Consider the following 20,507-nt stretch of genomic DNA (forward strand, 5'->3'; position numbering starts at 1 on the left):
CAGCCCTCGCTGCTCGTTCCTGCTTCCCGAGCAGGGGTCCGTCGCCCCTCAGCTGCGGGCGCCCCGAGGTGCCCCCCCGCCCCCGCGGCAGCGGCGGCCCGGCTGGCCCCGGGACTGGCACCCCTGCGGAGCCCCGTGTTTGTTTAGGGCTGGCCGAGCCCAATCAGGGCCGGCTGCCTGCAGTTTTCCGGCAGGGCTGCGAGAGGCGCCTCCTCTCTCCTTTTTATACATGAGCCGCCGGCCGCCGCCGCCGGAGTCGCCGCCGCCACTCGCCCCCGCCGCACTGGATTTACCGCCCGCCGCGGCCCCGCGCCCCGGCCCCATGCGGGGCACCGGCATCAGGTTTGGCCCCTCTCTTTGCTTGCCTCGCCGCGGTTTCTCTACTTCTTTCTCGGTCTTCTGCCGCTGCCGCTCTGCCCTCGGGCGCTCCGAGGGGAGCGCGGCGCGGCGGCGGCTGCCCCTGGCTGGGGAGCCCGAGGGAGACTGTGTGGGCAAACATCCGATGCCGGTGCCTGGAGCCTTATCTGCCCGAGCCTTATCTCCTAGTTATCTCGCAGGAGGGAAAGACGTATTTGGTGCCTATCTGCGAGGGGGCTCTGTGTGTGTGTCCTGTATTCTTGTGCCTGCGGTTATCTGGAGAGCGCCGAGGTGGGCTGAGAACGGAGAGCCTCGCCTTCTCTTGCTGTCACTTCTCTGTGTCCCCTTTCGCTTTCTGTCCCTTCTTTCAGGGGCTGAGCACCGGGCTTTCTGTGTCTGTCTGTCCGGCCTTCCTCATGCTAGCAGCTCCGGACTGACACCGCTCGGCTCGGGACGGGTGTCACCCCCGCCAGGTGTGCGGGGGCTCGGGGCAGGCCCCCAGCCCGGGCTGTCCGCCGGAGCCGGCCCCTCCGGCAGCCACATCCCGCCCGGCCTCGCTCCGTGTCCCGCCGCCGCCGGGCACACTCCGGGCCCGGCGCATCTCCCGTCTCCCGGGTGCCTTTCCCTCCTCCTCTTCCTCCTCCTCCTTTCTGTGACCTTGGGCTGCAAATAGTCAAACAAGCGAGGCGATGCGCGGAAGAGCTAACATCGCTCTCCGGCGAAGCAACCTTAAAGGGATCGCCTTACTAATTGTTTTTCTCTGTGGAACCGAGTCAAATGACTCATTCATTGAAATAATCATAACAACGACAGCAGCCAAGGAAGGGCAGAGACAGGGAAAAATGCCCCCTCGCCCCCCTCTGGCCCCACGCCTTTACGCCCACCTTTGCCCCGGCGTGCTTCATGTTCAAATCCGCAGGCCGGGATGCGAAAGGAGCGGGGAGCAGCCCTCCCGCGGTGCGGGAGCGGGGCCGGAGCCCCTGGCCCCGCGGGACTGGCGTCTCCCGGCCCGTCTTGACCTGGGCTGCCTGATCCCATTCCGCCGGGGCGAGGGACAACAGTGCCGAGGCGGCATGACTGATTAAGCGCTCAGAGGGGCCAGATAAGCCCTGATGAATCTCATTACGGGAGGGAGACGGGCTGTCCTGTTTGCAAACTTTGTTATTATTATTTCTCTCTCCCCCACTTCCCTGCTCTTTTGTGTCCTTCCCCGCCCTGCCCTGCGGATCCCCCCCTCCACTCCTCCTCCTCCTCCCCTCCTCGCCCTTCCCCATCCACACCCAGCGGCTAGAAGGGGACCTGGATGGCCGTGGCTGAAGGCGGCTGGTGCGCGGTGAAGCGGTGCGCTGCGGACGCCGGCGGTTCCTCTTGCCCCTTCGCCACCAGGGAGCCGCGCCCGTCTCCTCCTTCGCCGTCCTCCTCCTCCGGCTCCCAGGGTGAACGCGGCTCCTCCAAGACTCCTCGGCCGGAGACCGACGACAGCCACCGGCCGGCCCCGCCGCCCGCCGCCGAGGGCAGGTCGCTGCTCGCCCCCTACGTGCACTTCGGGACCCCGCACCCCTCCGGCCGTCCCAGCTGGGAGGACATCCTGCTCTTCGCGGACTTAGACCAAACCAACAAGCTGATCTGGTCCAGCCGCGGCCCCAAGCTGAGCGCCCTCGGCGCCGAGCAGCCCGAGGAGATGTACCAGACCCTCGCCATCTCGGCCGCCCAGGGCCCCACGCCTTACGACGGATCTCCGGGCGGCTTCATGCACTCCACGCCCAGCTCGCCCGTCTACGTGCCCACGACCCGCGTGGGCTCCATGCTGCCCACGCTGCCGTACCTGCAGGGTAGCGGGGCGGCCCAGCCCAGCCACCCGGGCGGCGGCCACGCCGTCTGGTCGCAGCCGGCCGCGGAAAGCCCCTCGTACAGCAGCGGCGGCGGCTCCCACCCCTCGGGCCGCTTCCCCTACTCCCCAAGCCCGCCGGTGGCCAACGGGGCCTCCCGGGAGCCCGGCGCCTACAGCAACAGCCTGGGCGCCAGGGACCAGTACAGCCCCCTGGCCCGGCCGCTCAATGGCTCCTACCCGGGCCCTTACACGTCCTACGTGGGGCCGCAGCTCGCCCCTGCCTGGCCCACGGCGCCCTTCGAGAACTCCATGCTGCACTGCCTCCAGGGCCGGGCCGCCCCCATCCCCGTCCGGGCACCCAGCGCAGGTAGGACCCTCGGGCAGGGCAGGGAGGGTGACCGCATGGCGGGGCTGCCCGCTGGAGGGGCGGCGGGGGTGCCGGGGGCACGGGGGAGCCGCGGTAGGGCCGCCCCGGCCAGGGGTTCGCTGTCGAGGGGCGGCCCCGGGGTCGGTGGCAGGACGGCGGTCTCGGGACCGTGGCTGTTCTGGAGCGGAGGTAATTCCCGTCGTTTGTATTGAATTAGGAGGAAAAATACACCTCAAAAAAAAAAAAAAAAGCGGCGTTTTTTGGTGTATGGCAACTGGGGTTACCAGCCCGAAGATCCCAAAACGAATTGCCCAGCGTAAACTTAATTTTTAATTTTTCCAAATCAGTGCATTCCTGCTTTCTCTAAATGCAGTCATCTGGACGCGAAACGGTGACAAATTCATTGCAAATTAATCTTTCTTGTATCGTAGAAAAAAATTGCAGGGGCTCACTTAACCCATTTTGGGTTGTTTCAACTACAAAACACTTCTCTGGTTCGTTAAAAAAAGAAAAGCAATGAGGCAAACCCTCGTATAGGAATGAGGAAACCTAATTTCTAAACTGCTGCTAAAATACAGACCATAGTCCTGCTGGAGTTTTTGTTTTCATTTCCGAGGTGTCCCATCCTTACTTTTTGTTTTAGTTAAGGAAATTCTCAGTGTCGTTAAATCAATTGTAGAAGTGGAGCTTGAGCTGCCATGATTTAATCAGAGGCAGAGAGATTAGCAATTATTGCAATCTCTTCAGCTTTAGAATAAGTTTATGTATACGTAAATAGAGAGGTGTGTGTGGCTATGTATATATATTTATATATTTATGCACAAATATATAATGTATATATACATATTTATGTAAATGTGTGTATGCACACAAGTTTGATCATCATTCATTTTAAGCATAAACTACCCACCAGGTGCATATATTTTATAGACACCATGATTTTCTCTTTCAGTGCAGTTTTGCAGAAAATTATTCCGTGAATTTTCGTCTTTCTGTGGGGCTGCACACACAATGCTCCTCCAGTCTCTCGATGATATCTTGTAGATTTAAGTATTTTAAGCCTCCCACTTGGTGTTTAATATCATGACAGAGGGAAGAAAATCAGCTGTAGCAGTGCTAGGAAAAGCCACATCTCAGGGTAATATGAAAAACGTTTTTGGGTGAAACTAGGTGATGGAGGGGAAAAAATCAGTTGGGTTTTTTTTTTTTTTCTGTTGCTTTTAAAAATTGTTTTATTTTATTATTTTGTCGGGAGAAACTGGGGTTGGAAAATATCACGGCAGCGAGAGGAGAGGGGTGAGTAAGAGAAGTGAAGGAGCCAGGCGCTGGAGGAGGTTGGGGCAGGAGTGTCAAGGCAGCCGAGGAGCACAGCAGCTTCCCCTGCTCCAGCGGGTCTCTCCCGCCCTCGTGCCTCACTCCCACCAGTGCTGGGGGCCGGAGGGGTAGGGATTAGCCTTTCCACGAGGGAAAGGACGAGTGCCAGGGCAGCCGCATTGCGATGTAAAGCGGGGTGAAGCAGCCCGGAGCTCCTGGGCCAGGCGAGTTTTCTGCTCCCGCGAGGCGAAACGGGGGAGCAAAGCCGAAGCTACGCGTTGACCCGTTTCAAAATCGTAGGAAAACTGTAGCCGAAATACATGTTTTTAGGGCTAAATATTAGACAGTTTGATCAAGCTTTCTTAACTTTACTCGTAGAGATGTTAAAACAGTATCTAAAATTAAAACTTTATTTTGCTTTCCTTGGGGATAAGTGCATTACTCATTCTCTAGGGGGAAAAGTATTTGAAAATGCCTTGATTTGAATTGAGAAATATTGTCACGGTAAAATTTCTTTCTGCAGGCACGAAGGCAATGCTATAAAATAAATAGCTGAGACAAATTGCTGTTTTAAGTTCCAGCGTCCTTGATGCCTTAAGCATTTTTCTGGTAACAGTCTTCAATGGTGCTTTTAGTGCAAAGAATAATAAATCTTAGCGATGTCCTAAGAGCTAGGAGCTGACAACGTAAGTTGAACTGTGCTCTCTGGACTCTGCCGTGTGCCCGTTCCTCTTTAGCGCCTAATAATTCGCAAACGAAGGGAGGAGAGAAATGTATTTGGATGGGTTCAGGCCAAAAGGCCGCTTCTCTCTCAGCTCAATGCCCGCCGTGTCACCGCAGCCCAGTCTCCAAATCTGCTCGACTTTTACGGGCTCCCTTTCGCTGTGCAGTGAAATGTAAGAGAATAACCCAATGATGAATGTAGGCAGGTAGCAGAGAGAGAGAAAAAAAAAAAAATCAATGACGCTCTGAGTCTGAAACATACATTCCCAGACTTGACTCGAAAGCTGTAAAAATCCAAACGTCTCCTTTTATTATTTCTGCACAACGTGGCACAGTCTATGTAAAATATTTATTCCCCCCTCCCTGAAATATGGAGGGGTGAATCAGAACAAGGATTCACATGGATAAAATTATTAGCTTTTATAGGCAGGTTATCTTTTTTTTTCCTTTCCCTGTTCATTTAAACCTTTTTTTTTTTTTTTTTCCCTTCAATGCTCAGTAACTGTGAAAGCAGAAGGCGCAATATCGCTTATTTTTCCATTTCCTCTGTTTCCTACAAACCAGCTCTAATTTGACCCGATAGCCGAGGCAAAGCGGCCGCTGCCCGTCGCTGCCTTGGCACACCAGGGCCCCGAACGCTGCTTCTAAACTTGAAGCTTTACTAGTTGCGAGGCATTTAAAATAAGAGCTAGTGCAGAAAAGTTCTTGCCAAGCCTCGGCCCTAGGGAATATTGGGCAAAACGACAGCTCCTTATACCCACGTCCCAGGGTGTCTCTGGGAATGGCTATTTTGACAGCCACCTCGCTCCCCATTCTGCTCCCCTCTAAGGGCAAGTGCACCTCCCTTTCCGTCCTGTGGGCACCTCGGCGGGGGTTCCGCCACTCAGCGGACCCCAGCCGAATCTCCCAAGGGTCAGATCCCGACGGGAGCGCACGGCGGGCCGGGGCTGAGCCCTCCGGCGGGCCGGTGTCGGGGCGCATTGGCTCTCTGCGGCTCGGAGAGCAACCGCGGCGCCGGGGCCGGCAGATTGAAATAAATAGGAAAACAAAACCAGACCCAAAAAAAGGAAGAGAAAAACCTAAGAATTTTTGTTAAAAAAAAAAAATTCGCCGCATGGCCGCCGTCACTGCCGGGGAACTGCTTTTCTGAGGGCCGGGTGCTCGCTCGCTCGCCCGGCACCCGGGTTTCGGCGCGGCGGGGCCGGGGCCGCTCTGCCGGGGCTACACCGGGCTCTGCAGCCGTGCCCACCGCCTCTCCCCTCTGCTCCTGCCCCCAGAGCTGCTGGAGGACCTGTCCGAGAGCCGGGAGTGCGTCAACTGCGGCTCCATCCAGACCCCGCTGTGGAGGAGGGACGGCACCGGAAACTACCTGTGCAACGCCTGTGGGCTCTACACCAAAATGAACGGCCTCAGCCGGCCCCTCATCAAGCCCCAAAAGAGAGTGGTGAGTCTGGAGGGAGAGGAGGAGGGGGGAGAGAGCAGTTTCCACCCGAGGAACCCCCGTCAGCTCTTGCCAGGGAGAAATTTGGGGCAAGGATGAGGGAAAGCAATTAGAGTATCAGCCTGGTGATCCTCTTGGCTGCAAAACTGAAGTGGGGCTCCTGAGCAGGTTTGCAGGCCAAACTGGTCACAATGAGGGCTGACAGGGCTGGCAGTCTTTTGGGAACTGCTTCGGACCCACTTCCAGGCTCTGAGCTGGCAAAATCTCTCTGCCCTCTTGTGAGCTGCATACCAGGCATGGGCCAGCCGTGATTTTCAAACTATGAACCCCATCTGTGAGGGGGATTCAGTGGCTTGGAAGAAATTTGTGCTGGTGATGTTGGACATTTCCAACAGAAAAAAACCAAAACAAAAACGAATCAAGGTTGGAAAATGTTTGTTCACAGGGCTAGGAATTTCTCCAGACCTGCTTTGTTTGCTGAGAGCTCGATCCTTGGGAATGTAAGCAAGTTTTGTATATAATTCAAAGAAAACCAATTGTTTAAACAATGATAATAGCCTTTGTTTTGTTTTACTCCTAAGAAATGAGCGGCAATTTTTCTAAAAATATACTCCTAAAACTAGGGGGGGAAATAAATAGTACAAACCAGAACCCCTGTTTATAACTCAGGCTGGCACTGAATAGGCAAGGAGAAAATTTAACAAGCGGGAACTGCATATTATGTTTAGCAAATCTGGGTGGAGGTCAGCAGACAGAAAGAATACGCTCTTCAGTAATGGCTGTTACCGAGCGAGCCACAATAAATCACACCACAATAATCCAAGCTGATGTTTGGACCCTTGTGTATGGAGACAGTGTATCAAACCCATCAGCCTTTCAAGCCCCTTTCAATCATGCCAGCTGCTTTGCTCCATGCCTGTTTTCCTTGGGCTAAAAACACCTACAGTTCTTTATTTCTCAACCATTTAAATTTAGTGCTCTTACGGGACCAAGGGGAAACAAGACCCAAACACACAATGATCAGAGCGGACAGTAAGCATGTGGGAACCAACCCACCTCTGCTTAAAGACCTTTCTTTAAGCCAAAGAGTTAATTTAAGCCAGAGGTTTACTGCTGCTACCTGCTTGTTTTTTCTAGCTGGTTGTCCAGTAAATTTCATGACACAAGGTGTTATCCCGTTAGTGGGGACAGATGCAGTAGAGGGGCCAGATCTGCCAGTTGCCTCAAGGGTCAGAGCCCAACTTACTGTGGCACCTTGGCCCAAGGCAGATTTCAAAGAGCTGACACCCGGTTCCAGCATTTCTGTGTCCCCCTTTTTTTTTTTTTTTTTTTTTTTTTGAGGGAAGGGTGGGTGTGAGAAGACTAAAGCAGAGTCAAACTACGGCCCAATTTCAGTCTGACACCTCAGCAAAATAACTCTGAAATAGCTCTGTGTAACAATCCCTACCGAGTACCCTGGCCATAACTATAAATCAGCCATGACTCTGTGTTCCTACAGTTGGAAATATGTAGGTGAGAAGGGAAAATGTTTTGAAAACGCTAAACATGTTTGGATTGCCCCAAAGTTTCTGATAAAATTCCTGCATCAGAAAAGTTGTTTTAGCTTCAAAACATGCCAAAACTCCGTGTCTGTTTAGATATGGGAATGACCAAAAGTTATTGAAATAAAATGTATGAAGATTTAGACCAGGCTGCATAGGAAAGAAAAAGATTTAACAGAGTGAAACAGCTGACAGCTTTTCACTTGCAGAGAAAGAAAATGAAGCATATGTGTTACGACCAATTTTCTTTTACTCAATGTGATCACGTAAAACACGTATTGAGTTGAGGGCCCAATCTGAGCTCTGTGTCCGTACATATTTAATAACTTGGTCAAAACTTCTGATTTCATGATACTTGGGTTTTTAAGATTAAAAATTTTATTTGTGTACTTCAGCCTCTATAACACTTGGCTGGGTGGTTTGCTTTTTTTTTCCCTGCACACTTAATAATGGATTACTGATTCAAGATTACAAAATTTGTATTTAATCTGGAGCTCTTTCTGAGCTGTGGTGTAAAATGACGGTTTACTGCTAAAGACACTCAAACAGACAATATTCAAGAAACTCAGTACTCGCAATATTCTTCATTCTCAAAACATTTTTATTGGTTTTCCCAGTGGCAGGCAGCCCTGTGGTATCAAAGGTGACCCAGTTACATCTAACAACCTAGCAGTAAATGATTCAAGAGGAAGGGCATTGTACCCTTAAGTTAGTAATTTCAGTTATGGGCACTTTATAGTCAGAATAAGATTAATGCAATCCTCTAAAACTGACTTCTCCGTGTAAACTTGTTCAGCTGCCAGACACAGAGCTAGGCACATATTTTTTTTGTATTTTTTTGACAATGCGATACTTTGAAAAAGACTAGATTTATGATCTAGCTGGAATTCTTTGCTTGTGATGAACGTAAAAGAGATCAGTTGTTACAGGGACTTTTATAACCCATTCACCTTCATTTCACATGTTTATGAGGACTGCCTTCACTTATGATATACAGCCTGTGGCCATAAAGCTCTGGGTTGTACGGTTATTTCTGATACAGCGTTGCTTCATCTTGGCTCCAAACTCCACGGAAGAGTGTCATAAATGGCTTGTTTGCAGTGGGAACCTTGTTGTCCCCCACCAGCTTTTCTGCTGGCCGAGGGAGGCTCTGCCCTGTACAATATGCTCCCAAGGCATGTTGTTTTTTGTATGGAGATAAAATGGGTGATGATAAAAAGATTTTTTTAATGAAAGTAGTGCCGTTGTTTGTGTTTCCCTGGGATGCCCAGGGAAGTTTTCCGATGATTTTTCCGATGAGTCAGGAGTATCAGTGGCAGGATCAGAGCTGTCTCTTCACTCACTATACAGGGGAGAGGGCATTGAACTGTCTGGAGAGGTGGCATGGGAGAGATGTGCCTTCTCTTCAGCTCGATGGAGCTGTAGTGGGGATATTTCCTAGCTGTCCTGATGGAAAAAGAACGGTATGCCTGGTGGTCTGAACAGACTTCTCCTGGTCTCCAGCTGCCAAACGAAAATTTTGCCTCTGCTGTGACTGCCCAGGGTTGAAAGACATTTGGTACTTCCTCACACCATCTTTCCACTCTCTGATATGAGGATAATTCTGTTCTAATTCTGGGCTGTTGCTGACAGAAACTATTAAAAAAGGCTCCTACCATCGCCGCCATGTGTTAAAGGACTTTTTACGAAGCATAAAGACATAAATCACTCTCCCCTGCCCTCCTGTTTATACCCGTGTTTGCCTGTGCTTGCCTCCAGCCTTCGTCGCGGCGGATGGGCCTGTCCTGTGCCAACTGCCACACCACGACCACCACCCTGTGGCGCAGGAACGCCGAGGGCGAGCCCGTCTGCAATGCCTGCGGCCTCTACATGAAGCTCCATGGGGTAAGTGGCTGCTTCACCAGGGGAGATCCCCTGCTGGCTTGGATGCTGCTTTGGGGAAGGGGTGGTCCTCAAAAAAGCAATGAGCGAAATGTGTAGAACAACAGAAAAATGTGCGACATTAGAATATGGTTGTAGCACTTTAGCTTGTTATGCTTTTGGCTAGTTGTGTGTTTGTCATTGTAGCTCTCTAAACAGATTCGTATTAAGAAAATAAAGAAACCACCTCTGGATGAGCAGCAGTGGTGTTTTTGCCACAGGGATTTAAACCAGGTCTTTAGTAGGGAAAAAAAATCCCTAGACCTTTAATGAGACAGTTTTTCATGGACAGACATAGCTATGCCACCAAAACTTTGAGCGTAATTCAAGCCTTGCTCTGCCAGAAAAAAATTTAAATGCAATTTCAGCCATTGTTGGACAATAGCAAAGTAAAAAAAAACCCCTCTGTCCTGAGTATGATGGAGGGTGTTTTGGGTGAGACTCCTGCGGATTGCGTTACAGTCAAGCATAAGTGTTTGAAGAGCAAGGGAATTAGGAATGATTGTGACATGGTCTAGCCTTCAATAAAATGTAAATTAGGTCACAGGTCTAAATATTATGACTATAGAAAACACATGAATTGACTTTCCTCAAACTGGTGTTAAAATAAATTTTAAGCCAGTGTTTTTGTAGCATAATTATTATTGTAATGAACACGAAGATGATTTTTGAGCACATTTAAATATAAATTTATCTCTATAAATATAAATTTAGATACCATAAAGTTGTATTATGGGTAGAACTGTTTATAGGAACAAATACTAAGTCGATTCCTCTACTCTAAAGCTTCTGTCCTAAGATATTTCCTCATGATAATCTGGTTTGTATAGCTGGTCCACAGGATGAGGAAGATTTTTTTTCCCATATACATTCTTTCTTTTCAGAATCAGGCACTGGAGATAATTCCTAACTGACTGGAATAATAAATCAAGGATCAGATATACCCCATCCAATTTAATTTCTTATGGCTTATTGCCAAAAGATGCTAGTTTTCCCTAATTCTGTGCTGTTTTCCTGTGGATTGATAGAGGGGTTGAAAAACTCCCAAGTTTGCATAGAGAATAAAGTGTTTTCCTACTTTCTTAGTTCAGCTACAACTCCCCTTGAATCAAAATATTGTTTTGCACAAATAAATCGCAAACATTTTTTAGAATTAGTTCTGTGACGCAGAAAAAATTGAATTGCTATACAGACATTTGCAATATTACATCTGGTCCTGTAGTGTATTTTGATTTTTGATATTAGAGTACATGTACAACTCTGTGATTGGTGTGGAAATTTAATTTTTTCAGGTTCCTCGGCCTCTTGCTATGAAAAAAGAAGGAATTCAGACGAGGAAACGAAAACCTAAGAATATAAATAAATCAAAGGCATGCTCTGGTAAATATAAAATACAAGAAAGTGTAGCTGCAATAGTTTGTAGTTTTTTTTTTTTTTTTTTTTTTTCTTCTTCTCCATCTGGAAAATATTTCTTTTTAATACCAATTCCCAATTTTTCAGGTAACAGTACTACTGCAGTTCCTATGACTCCGACATCCACGTCTTCTACTAACTCAGACGACTGTAGCAAAACCGCTTCTCCCGGCGCACAGACTGCAGCCTCTGGGGTGAGTGTCTGTGTCTGCAAGCAGACTGATCACTGGGCAGTGTTATCACAGCTTTTATCTTATCTAGCAGAATAATAATCTAAACAAACTTTCCAGTTTTGTTAGCTGATACTAGAACAAGATTTTCAGAGGATATTACATATAGCTGTAAACAGAACGACAAGCTGAAGTACTTTGCAAACCTTCTTGATTAAGATCTATATAATTTTTATGATTGTTAGCCACAGCTTAACCGCAGATATTTTGTTTTTAAATATTCAGGTTCTTTCATTTCAAAGGTCTTCTTTAGGACAGAAGACAATAAAATATGCCCAACTGGTCCTTTCGAGAAACAATGCTATCTATTTATCTATCTATCTATCTGAATGTATGTATGTATGTATGTATACATACATGTTTTTATGCATTATTCTATCAGGTAAAACCCAGAAAAATACTATCCTGCTGTTTGAAGTAAATCATAAAGGCTTTTCTTTTAAACTAAAATGTACAATTCAACCCTGATCGAAGCCCAGCTGAAAGCAGGCTGGAGCACCCTGATGATTGCAATACATGGGGGTTCAGCCCTCTGCCCACAGAAGGCTCTTCAGGGGCTGAGTGCTCAGCATCTGGCAGCCCCGAGCTCCAGAGGAGCACCCAGGAGTGCTGATCACACTTTAGTTTTGATCCTTATTTTACATCATGTACTCCAACCATCTCAAACTTCCTTTCTTCACTCAGCATGTGTGATAAATACTACTGCTAAAGTTGTGAAGCTTAATGTAGATTAATTTCTAACCCCTTGGCTGTACCTATCCATATCCACACTCACTCCTCAGCCTTCTGTATCCCTTAATCTGCCATATCATTTTTTTGAGAAACTTTCCTAATGTGGCTTTCTTTAGTCCTTTATTAATGAAAAGAAGACATTGTTTATAATAGCTATTTTTCAGTATGTCTTGGTGTTCCCAACATCCAAATTCCTTTCAATAGTTTAATTTCTAATGTACAAAGTTTCATTGTACAAGGGGAGGAAAAACCCATTTTTTAGCAAATGCGATTGTTTGTGGACTGACAGGGCCACCCAATTTCAGAGGCACTGGGTTTTGGGTTTGGATCCTGTGAGACTAGGATATTACTAAACAGGCTTGTCTTTGACATGAGAAAACCCTGTCAATACAGTAAAATAAGCAGATCACATCAAAAAAAGAGGAACACTAACTGAAAACTGAACCATTGCAGTTTCAGACTTTCCCAGTTAACTAATACGCACTGTTTTAAGCTCTCCCTTATATTTGCAAAGGAAAAAAGTAGCCAGTTTTTCCTTAAATTTTCCTTGCATTACCTTAAGCAGTGCCTGTGATCCTGAGCAATGTGGTGAGATTTATGTAACAGATGGACATGGAAGCACAATCCCAGCAGACATTGAGGCAGCACGGCCATGTGCTGTCTGGGGAGACAGCCATGGGAAGGAGAGGCCATATAGACGAGATCTCATTTCCACTATGCTGCTGCCTTCTTTACTGCCTAAAACCTGACTTCCTTTCTATTTCTCCTTAGAAGAGCACATCAAACATGTTATTAATAATCTTTATGTTATAATTTTAATAGTACCACTTTTAATATGGTTTTGCCAGATGGAGCTGTGTGGGTACCAGAGGAGAGTGGTGTAGGGGCATGGATTGTGGGCTAAAAGACTCCTTGAGAGCTGTTTGCAACTAAGAGTAACTCCCAGGAGGGACCCTGAGGCTACTCTTAGTTACATGATGGCACCCCCGGTGACGGAACTTCAGTTCTCCTTGATTTTTCCATAGTAGATCAGACTGGGAGAGGACACCTGCACAACAGCTGGGAAAATCTGTCCCCTCATATCCAGCCGGCAGCACGGTTACATCTGCACAGCCTTTCCCCCACCATGATTTGATCAGATGTGCCTTGCATATGCAAAGCCCTTGCAAATATCCCCTCGTGAAAAATTTCAATGAAGGGAAGTGATGGAGAGGGGCTGTGACATGCACTGAAGAGAGGAAGTTGCAGGGGCAACCAGACGTATGGGCATCCCTCTGACTCCATCCCAAATTATGTGAAGGGCTGCTGGTGTCCCATCTCTGTGCCCCTGTCCCAGATGTATGCAAATGAAAAGAGGATTTGCAGGGGAGCAGTTGTCAGGATATATCAGGGGCATGGTCACATCCTTCACCTAGGCTCCTGGCTTTGCCCAAGCATTTGTAATTCAAAGGGATGAGGACTCAGGAGACTGGAAGTTTAAAGCAGAAAGTGGTGGCATTCAAGACTGGCTCCTGTTGTCCCAGACATAATTTGGGAACATGATCACTAGCTGCAAAGGGCACAAAATAATTTCTAAAGGGTCTAAATCCTATGGAAGGGACTGAGCACTCTTAAAGCCCTTTTAAGCTGTAGTGAGTGAAGGGATGTTAGCAAGGCAGATTGCATGATCACATGCTGAAGCAAAGGTGTTCTACTAGACTTCTGTTTTCCTTGGTTAGTTTTTCTTTTTCGTTTTGAGTTGATTCATTGACCGATCAAAGGTTTTTAATTCTTTCTAGAATAGGCATTAGCTTTGCACAAGGAGAATAAACTTCTCCAGCTCATGACAGGAGGGAAAATAAAACTCTCAGATGGATGAATCCAGGCTTTATAATCTTTGGTCACTTTAACAAGACCAATGTTGATTCCTGACAGTGGTGCTGGTGATGTTGCTGAAAAACATGCACCTGCTTCAATAATGAACCCGGTTTGCTCCCTGTGCATTACGCAACGGGCATGGCAACTTGTTTTTGTTTTCCTCTGTTTTTGCTTCTTTAGCCTTTATTCTGTGAAGAGGGGGAAAATGCCAAATTGACATTAGGCAGAGAAATCTGATGACGTTTTAGAAACTCTTGTGTGAAATTCACAGCAATGTTGTTGCTAAATGAAACAGAGAAAACAAATTCCTCTACTGGTACAAAAGCAATTTATTATGCCTTTGGTGGGAGGCTGCCAAAAAAGTTTCCAGTTATGTAGAAATCTAATGGAAATGAAATTCAGCAGAATTCATTTGTGTCAGTAACATTCACTTTTTGCCCTACCTTTCTTTATCTCTTTAAAGCAAAATAAAGAAGGGAGGGCAGAAAAAGAGGAGGGCAGCAATTACTCTTGGCAATGTCTTTGAGACTATCCATTTCATGAAGGGAATCTTACATGATGCCAATTCTGAGACAAATTAGCAAGAACCTTAAATGTTGATTTTACGTTCTAGCTGAAGTTTAAACATTCGAGAGATACGATAAATGAATTGCTCTGGGGGCAAAGTTGATTTCAAACATCCCAAAATGTAGAAATGTTTGGATCGGAGATATTTCGTTGTCCCATTGTAAAGGGGCTATTTGCCAAATTCACATCTGGACCTAGGATTTAGGCCTATTTCTGTTTTCCTAAGCAGTATAAGTACTGGGTGTCCTGTGTTACTAATATGGAAAGGGTCCAGCTGCAAGATATATGAAGTTGCCTTACATCCCCATAAAAAGAAGATTTGAAGGTTTCAGACAGCCTGCATCTGCATCTATACCTGCTCTCCCTTTGATGCTGCTGAAGCTGTACAGGGAAAAGTTCCACCAAATAAATTGCTAAATGAAGGACATGGTCTGCAGTGCAAACCCATCCATTTCCATGCAGGGGCTCCAACAAATGTGATAACCAGAAGGACTTTATTCCCTTATTAGGACAAAGACAGTACAAAACCTGCTGTAAAATCTGCTTTTTATGGCAGCTCCTTGAGGCACAACTGATGTCAGAAAAAGCTCATCAGCACCAGGGGAGCTCTTTTTTCAGAAGACTCTCCCTGTGTCCTTTGCCTTCAGTTTGGAGTTTTCTCAGAAGGACCATAATCTCAAACCACAGAAAAACTTGGGAGGTAAAATTAGTGCTCACTTCTCTCAGAAGTTTACCTTGAGAAGTGATTCAGGACTAGGTCTTCAGTTTTGAAGGGTGAGAAATGAGCGAGCTGACTGAGATGGCCTTGGCATTTCATGAGCTGGCAGGAAAATGTGGTTTTAACTGTTTCCCAAATGCTGGACAAATGGGGCTAGATTAGATGAATGGCTTCTCCTGCATTTGATTTTTTTTTTTTTTTTCTTCAGAAGAAGATTTGTGAGCTGGTTAGAGGTGATGTTGTTTGCTCCTGTTTAGGCAGTAACTTGGTAGGACATTCATGCTGGCTATGGGGAAATCAGCTTCCATAGAGTATATCCCAGAGTCTGGATGAACTGGCGATTTGACCTCTTAAAACAATATGCTAACCACCTGGGTATTGGGAAGTTGAATGTCCAGGGGTCCTTCAGATTATCTGATGATAGTATTCCAGTTGTATACAATAATTTTGTAGGAGTTGGGACAGAGTTTCCATGAGAAAGGCTCACCAGCATGGTTGGTAGAACTTTCACCTGGAAAATGGGAACACGGTGCCTCAGTCCTGGTATGAATAAATATTTATCTAAACCACATGGAATAAGATCAACAGGAGGCATGAGGAACGTGGCAACCTAAAATACCAAAGAGCGTGGCAGACAGGGCGGTATGCCGCTGGAGATCTGATACTCTAGACTCCAGTTTAAATCTTTCTTGGTCTCCTACCTCTTCTGCATCTGTCCTCACTCCTGGACAAAATGGGATGCTACTTTCTTCTCCCCACTCAGTTTCATAAGCCGAGTATTTTTCTTTTACGTTGGATTATTTTCTTTACTCTGTGTATATGTATCCAAAAGAGAGCACTTCATTTTTATATCAAACAGAAGGAAGCGATCCAGCTTTTTTGTTTCAGTGGGGAAAAGCAAAGAAAAAGTATTTTTGCTTCTATCCCAAAATTCTATATGGATATGGACGCATACCTTTTGCTTGGTTTTGTTTTATTGCCAAAGCAATAAAGCCAGTTACTCATACAGCCCTTGACAGCAGTGGGTCATCAGTTTTCCAAGCCATGCTGGAAGTTGCCTCCCTTAGGAAATTAATGAAGTATTAACCACAGATTTATGTTGCTATAATACAAAGGAGAGATTAGAAGACATGTAAACTTACACGTCTGCAGTATAAACAAGAGGATCAATTGGACTAGCAAGAAATGACAACTTTGTGTATTAAGAGGGTCGTTACATCAGTAAAAAAAGCCATCATTTTGCAGTGCCAAGACTTGCTCTTCAGATTCCAGGGAGTGATAGTGTTGGGAAAACGTGCTTTTTGTGGGGATGGAAGTTATTGCAGGGAGTCTGAGGCTGAAAAATTAAGGGCTCCACCAGTTTGCCACAACACTTCATGTGTGAAAGAATTTTTTGCTAGTGTATTTTAACTGACTGTAGATATCATTTATGTGTTGCAAAAGTAAACTAGGCTGGGGAGGAAGAGAGTCTCAGCTGAGACTCAGCTTATTGCTCACTTAGTGTAATGTCCAAAATTCATGGAGCATTTTGAACATGTTAAGTGGATAGAGCAAAGGTCTATCTGATAGACCAAAGGTCTAGATCAAGGCCCTCTGCCACCCCCTCCAGCTGTCCTTGCCCAGCGCATTTCCCTCTTGGCTGCGGAGGTGTGGGGAAAGGCCAGAGGGGAAAGTGTCCATCTCCTCTCCCGGCTCTCTTTGGTGGGCAGGCAGTGCAGGAAGGAGTGGGTGGAAGAAAGCAGAAGTCTTTCAGCCAGAGCTGCTGCTGCTGCTCCCTGAGTGCTGGCCAGCGCAGCCTGAGCAGCCTGGTTTTGACCTGGAGCAGCTTTAATGGGAGTACATTCCCCTCTAAGGTGCTGATGGCAGGTTTTGGTACAATCTCCTTGTCTCTGTGGCTCTGGCAGTGGTCTTCCTCTGCACATGGTAGGCAGGTCCTCTACAGAAAGACCACCTCTCATGCAGACAACCAGCCTGGGGGCTGACTCATGACCAGCTCCTCCTGGTTTGGGTAAAAACAAGAACCTTTGCAGGTACAAACACAACCTCCCTCTTTGTTTGGGAGGCAGGCTCTTCCCAGTGGGCTTCATTCCATTTTTTCCTCATCTATGCTATTATCAGATTTCACCAATAAAAATAAAGACATTACCTTTTTATAAATAGAGCCAGAACCTGTGAGTTAGGCCTCATTGACTTCATCAGCATTGTTCAGCTTATTTATTTCAGCTGAAAAAAAAGTCTTCTAATAACTAAGTGCAACTTCTATCATCTCTCATCCCTTAAAGCTGGAAAACTAAGAGCAAAGGTAGGCAGGGTCAGGAACAGAACTGTGATTCCGTCACGTCCTTTTCATGAGCTAAAGTTTGTTTTCCATGTCTCACTCTGGGAGCTGCCCAAGCTGCCTGGATTTGTCATGACATTACCGGGGTGGGGTTTCCAGGCCCAGCAGTCCTGCCCGGCTCCTGCCCGTCCTGGCTCAACAGGGCTGGAATCCAGCCTTGGACAGGCAGGGATGGGCAGTCTTCAAACAGGACGTGCCTCCATGTCCTCCCTTCTGGGGTGCCTGAGGGAGGGGTACCTGATTACCTCATATGGAAACTGTGGGTCCCTGCACCCCACCTCTGTAGGGCTGAATCAGGAAAAGGTGAATTACACTTTCCAAGCCCGGAAAAAACAGGTACTGATAAGATATTTGCCTACCAGAACAGCAGTGGCAAATATGGGCAAATGGGAACCTTTCAAAGCAGCTCCTAGTATTTTTAGCTCAGGCTGAGCAAACACTGCTCAACAGTAATTTAAAGCCTTCTTCCACTGTGGGGAGACTGAAGCTGTTAAAAATTATGTCTTTTGTGCTGACAGAAACCTGTTTGAGGTATTAGAAATAAAAGGAAGGCTTTGAAAAGCTAGGCTGATGCAAGATCAGGACTGTACAGGTTAGCATGGAACCTGCCTCACTGAATTCTCCATTCACAGTCACAGGCAAAGAGGGTAGAGAGATTCCTTGTTACTAATTGGCAACTGTATGTTCAAGGGACTGATAAAACTTATTTGTTAGATTTAGAGCTATTTCAACTGGTTTTGGGGAACAGATAGTTTTTTTTTTTTTTTTCTTTCCTCCTCTGCATTTCTGAGTAGTGACTCGTGGATCGGGATCATGGTTGATGACTGGATGGAGGAACAGCAGCAGTCAATCATTTTAATACAAGATCAAAAAAATATTGAAGCCCATGTTATTTCAGACAAAAATGACTGCTAGCAGTGAGTATTTCTTTCAGAAGGTGAGGTTTTCCTTGGGTCAAGCACGGCAACAAGAGCCCTGCATCACAGCATTTGGAAATTACCTTTGAATAAATGAAGCCTTGCTTTTCCTCTGTCCGGACTGCTAGCTTGGCACAGCTCCAGGAGAGCCAAGAGCTCTACTCTTGTAAAATTATTAAATATGTATACTTCGTACTTAAACAGCAGGCAGGAAGCTTCTGCAGTCACAGTTTAGGATAGCTTTTTTCTTTCTTTTTTTTTTTTTTAAGGAATTTCATCCAGAGACTATCCATTAACAAGTAAATTAAGGTTTTAAAGTTGACATATCCAAGAGTTAATTTTGCATGAAGTCAGCTCTTAAACATTTCCTTTATCAGGTGAAAATGTTGCCCCTTCTCTGTCTGGCACTGCGAATTTTTCCTCTTTAGCGGATCTGCTCAGCCTCATGGAAAAAATGATTGTTCCTTTGTCTTTTAAACTCTCCATTTCTGTTAAAATAAATGGACTGGTTCCAGTGTGGTTCAGAGGTTCATCTCCGTGCCTACCAGGGCTCCCCTGCGTGTTGTCTTGTGCAGGCAGCAGAACAAAAATGCTCCTGCTTTGAAGGCATAGTGCTTCTCTGCTGGAGATTAAAAGAGCATCTCCTTTAGTGGCCAGTCCTACAGGGATAAAGCGGTTTTGGCTGGTGTTTTGAAGGGTCAGAAATGATTTTAAGGGTATCAATGGCTGAAGAGCCCAAAAAGAAAACTGCTTTCCAGGAGGTGCTCCATATCTGCTTCTGGAGAATTGAGATGTATCAGGCTTCTCCCATGGTGGGGGGAAAACTAAAGCTGCCACTCTCAGATCACATTTTTGATGTTGGCACCTGTGTCTCTTCAGTAGGGGGCAGTGGGACACATGCACATTTCCTTCTTCATCACGAGCTGATTTCCAAGTTTTTTGCACATTGCATGGTTTCATTTCCACCTCTTCAAACACAGACATCACTCCCAGCAGCAGGGCCGGGCAACTGGGCTCAAATGCTGAGACATTTTTTGTTTCAGGATTTCAAGGCACGGGGGCAAGCAGAGGGCAATCCCCGTTTTTGAACTGAAATCCTGTGATGATGGCTGCGCTTCACTGACACCCAGTGTGTGCAAAGCTCACCTGCTCAATGAATCTCTCTCTTTTCTCCCCGTCCCTGCAGGCGAGCTCATCGGTGATGTCTGGCCCAGGAGAGAGCACCAGTCCCGAAAGCAGCAACCTTAAGTATTCAGGTCAAGATGGGCTGTACACAGGAGTCAGCCTGACCTCTACGGCTGAAGTGACAGCATCTGTGAGACAGGATCCCTGGTGTGCCCTGGCTCTGGCGTGACCTGCTGTGAGGGAAGCCGGATCCTGGCAGCCCCCAGACATCTGCGCACGGTTTCCTCCGTGGAGCGGCCGCAGCGGCAGGCGAGAGTGCTGGCAAAGACCATTCCTCTGAAACAGTTTTTGAGCCTTGGTGGCAGAGGTGTTTTTCTACTTCCGAATGAGGCTTTGCCGAAGCATCCAGTTCCTCATCTATGCAAGAAAAATGTAGGGAAAGCAAATGACCACCGGGGATAGCTAAATGCAGCCTTACACTCTCAAAGAAACCCTTCAAACTGCCCCCCCCCCCCCCCCCAAAAAAAAGCCAAAAAAAAAAGGAAAAGAAAAAAACAACAACAAAAAAAGAAGAGATAAACCCACACCTATTGATAGATTCCAGAAATACACCCTCGACTTACCCAGCAGCGCTGCCTTTCTGATTATATAGTTGTTTTCACTCTCTCATCGCCTTTTCCCCACAGAATTTGGTGGAAGTTGTCAGTGTCGGGAGGGAGTAGCAAAGACTTTAATTACCAGAGATAGTGAGATACTTTTAATGAGTGTCAGAAACGCTTACAGCTTGAGTTGATGCAGACTTCTCGCACCGAACATTTGATGTCTTCAGACATCAGACCCCCCTCAGACCTCTCCTGTGCTCTCCAAATTCAGTGTGCCTTGCCCTGCTCTTCAGAGCTCAGCTATGTCCCTGGAAGAAATCAAACATTTGGTACAAGTCCCACAAGGTCCAGCTGGTTAAGGAGACTTTGGGATTGGTGTTTTTTGGTTTAAAATATTTACTCACTTTTCAAGACTGCAACATAACTTTTAAAGTACACTGTGACTGAGATTTATGAAAGTCCATATTTCCTGGCTGAACTGTATAGAGTCAGTCAAAATTTGTAAACAGGGTAG

The 20,507-nt window shown here is 46.8% G+C and overlaps 1 protein-coding gene across 1 annotated transcript; it reads left to right on the forward strand.

The window, feature by feature from the left end:
- The first annotated feature begins 274 nt into the window (after window positions 1–274).
- On the forward strand, window positions 275–19,891 carry GATA6 (GATA binding protein 6). Its single transcript, XM_066329808.1, has 7 exons — window positions 275–342; window positions 1,642–2,555; window positions 5,870–6,036; window positions 9,333–9,458; window positions 10,787–10,874; window positions 10,995–11,101; window positions 19,453–19,891. Exons 2-7 carry the CDS (start codon window positions 1,661–1,663, stop codon window positions 19,618–19,620), a joined length of 1,551 nt encoding a protein of 516 aa, XP_066185905.1. The 5' UTR covers window positions 275–342; window positions 1,642–1,660; the 3' UTR covers window positions 19,621–19,891.
- Window positions 19,892–20,507: the final 616 nt, after the last annotated feature.

This window comes from Sylvia atricapilla, chromosome 1, assembly GCF_009819655.1.
Source record: "Sylvia atricapilla isolate bSylAtr1 chromosome 1, bSylAtr1.pri, whole genome shotgun sequence".
NCBI lineage: Eukaryota > Metazoa > Chordata > Aves > Passeriformes > Sylviidae > Sylvia > Sylvia atricapilla.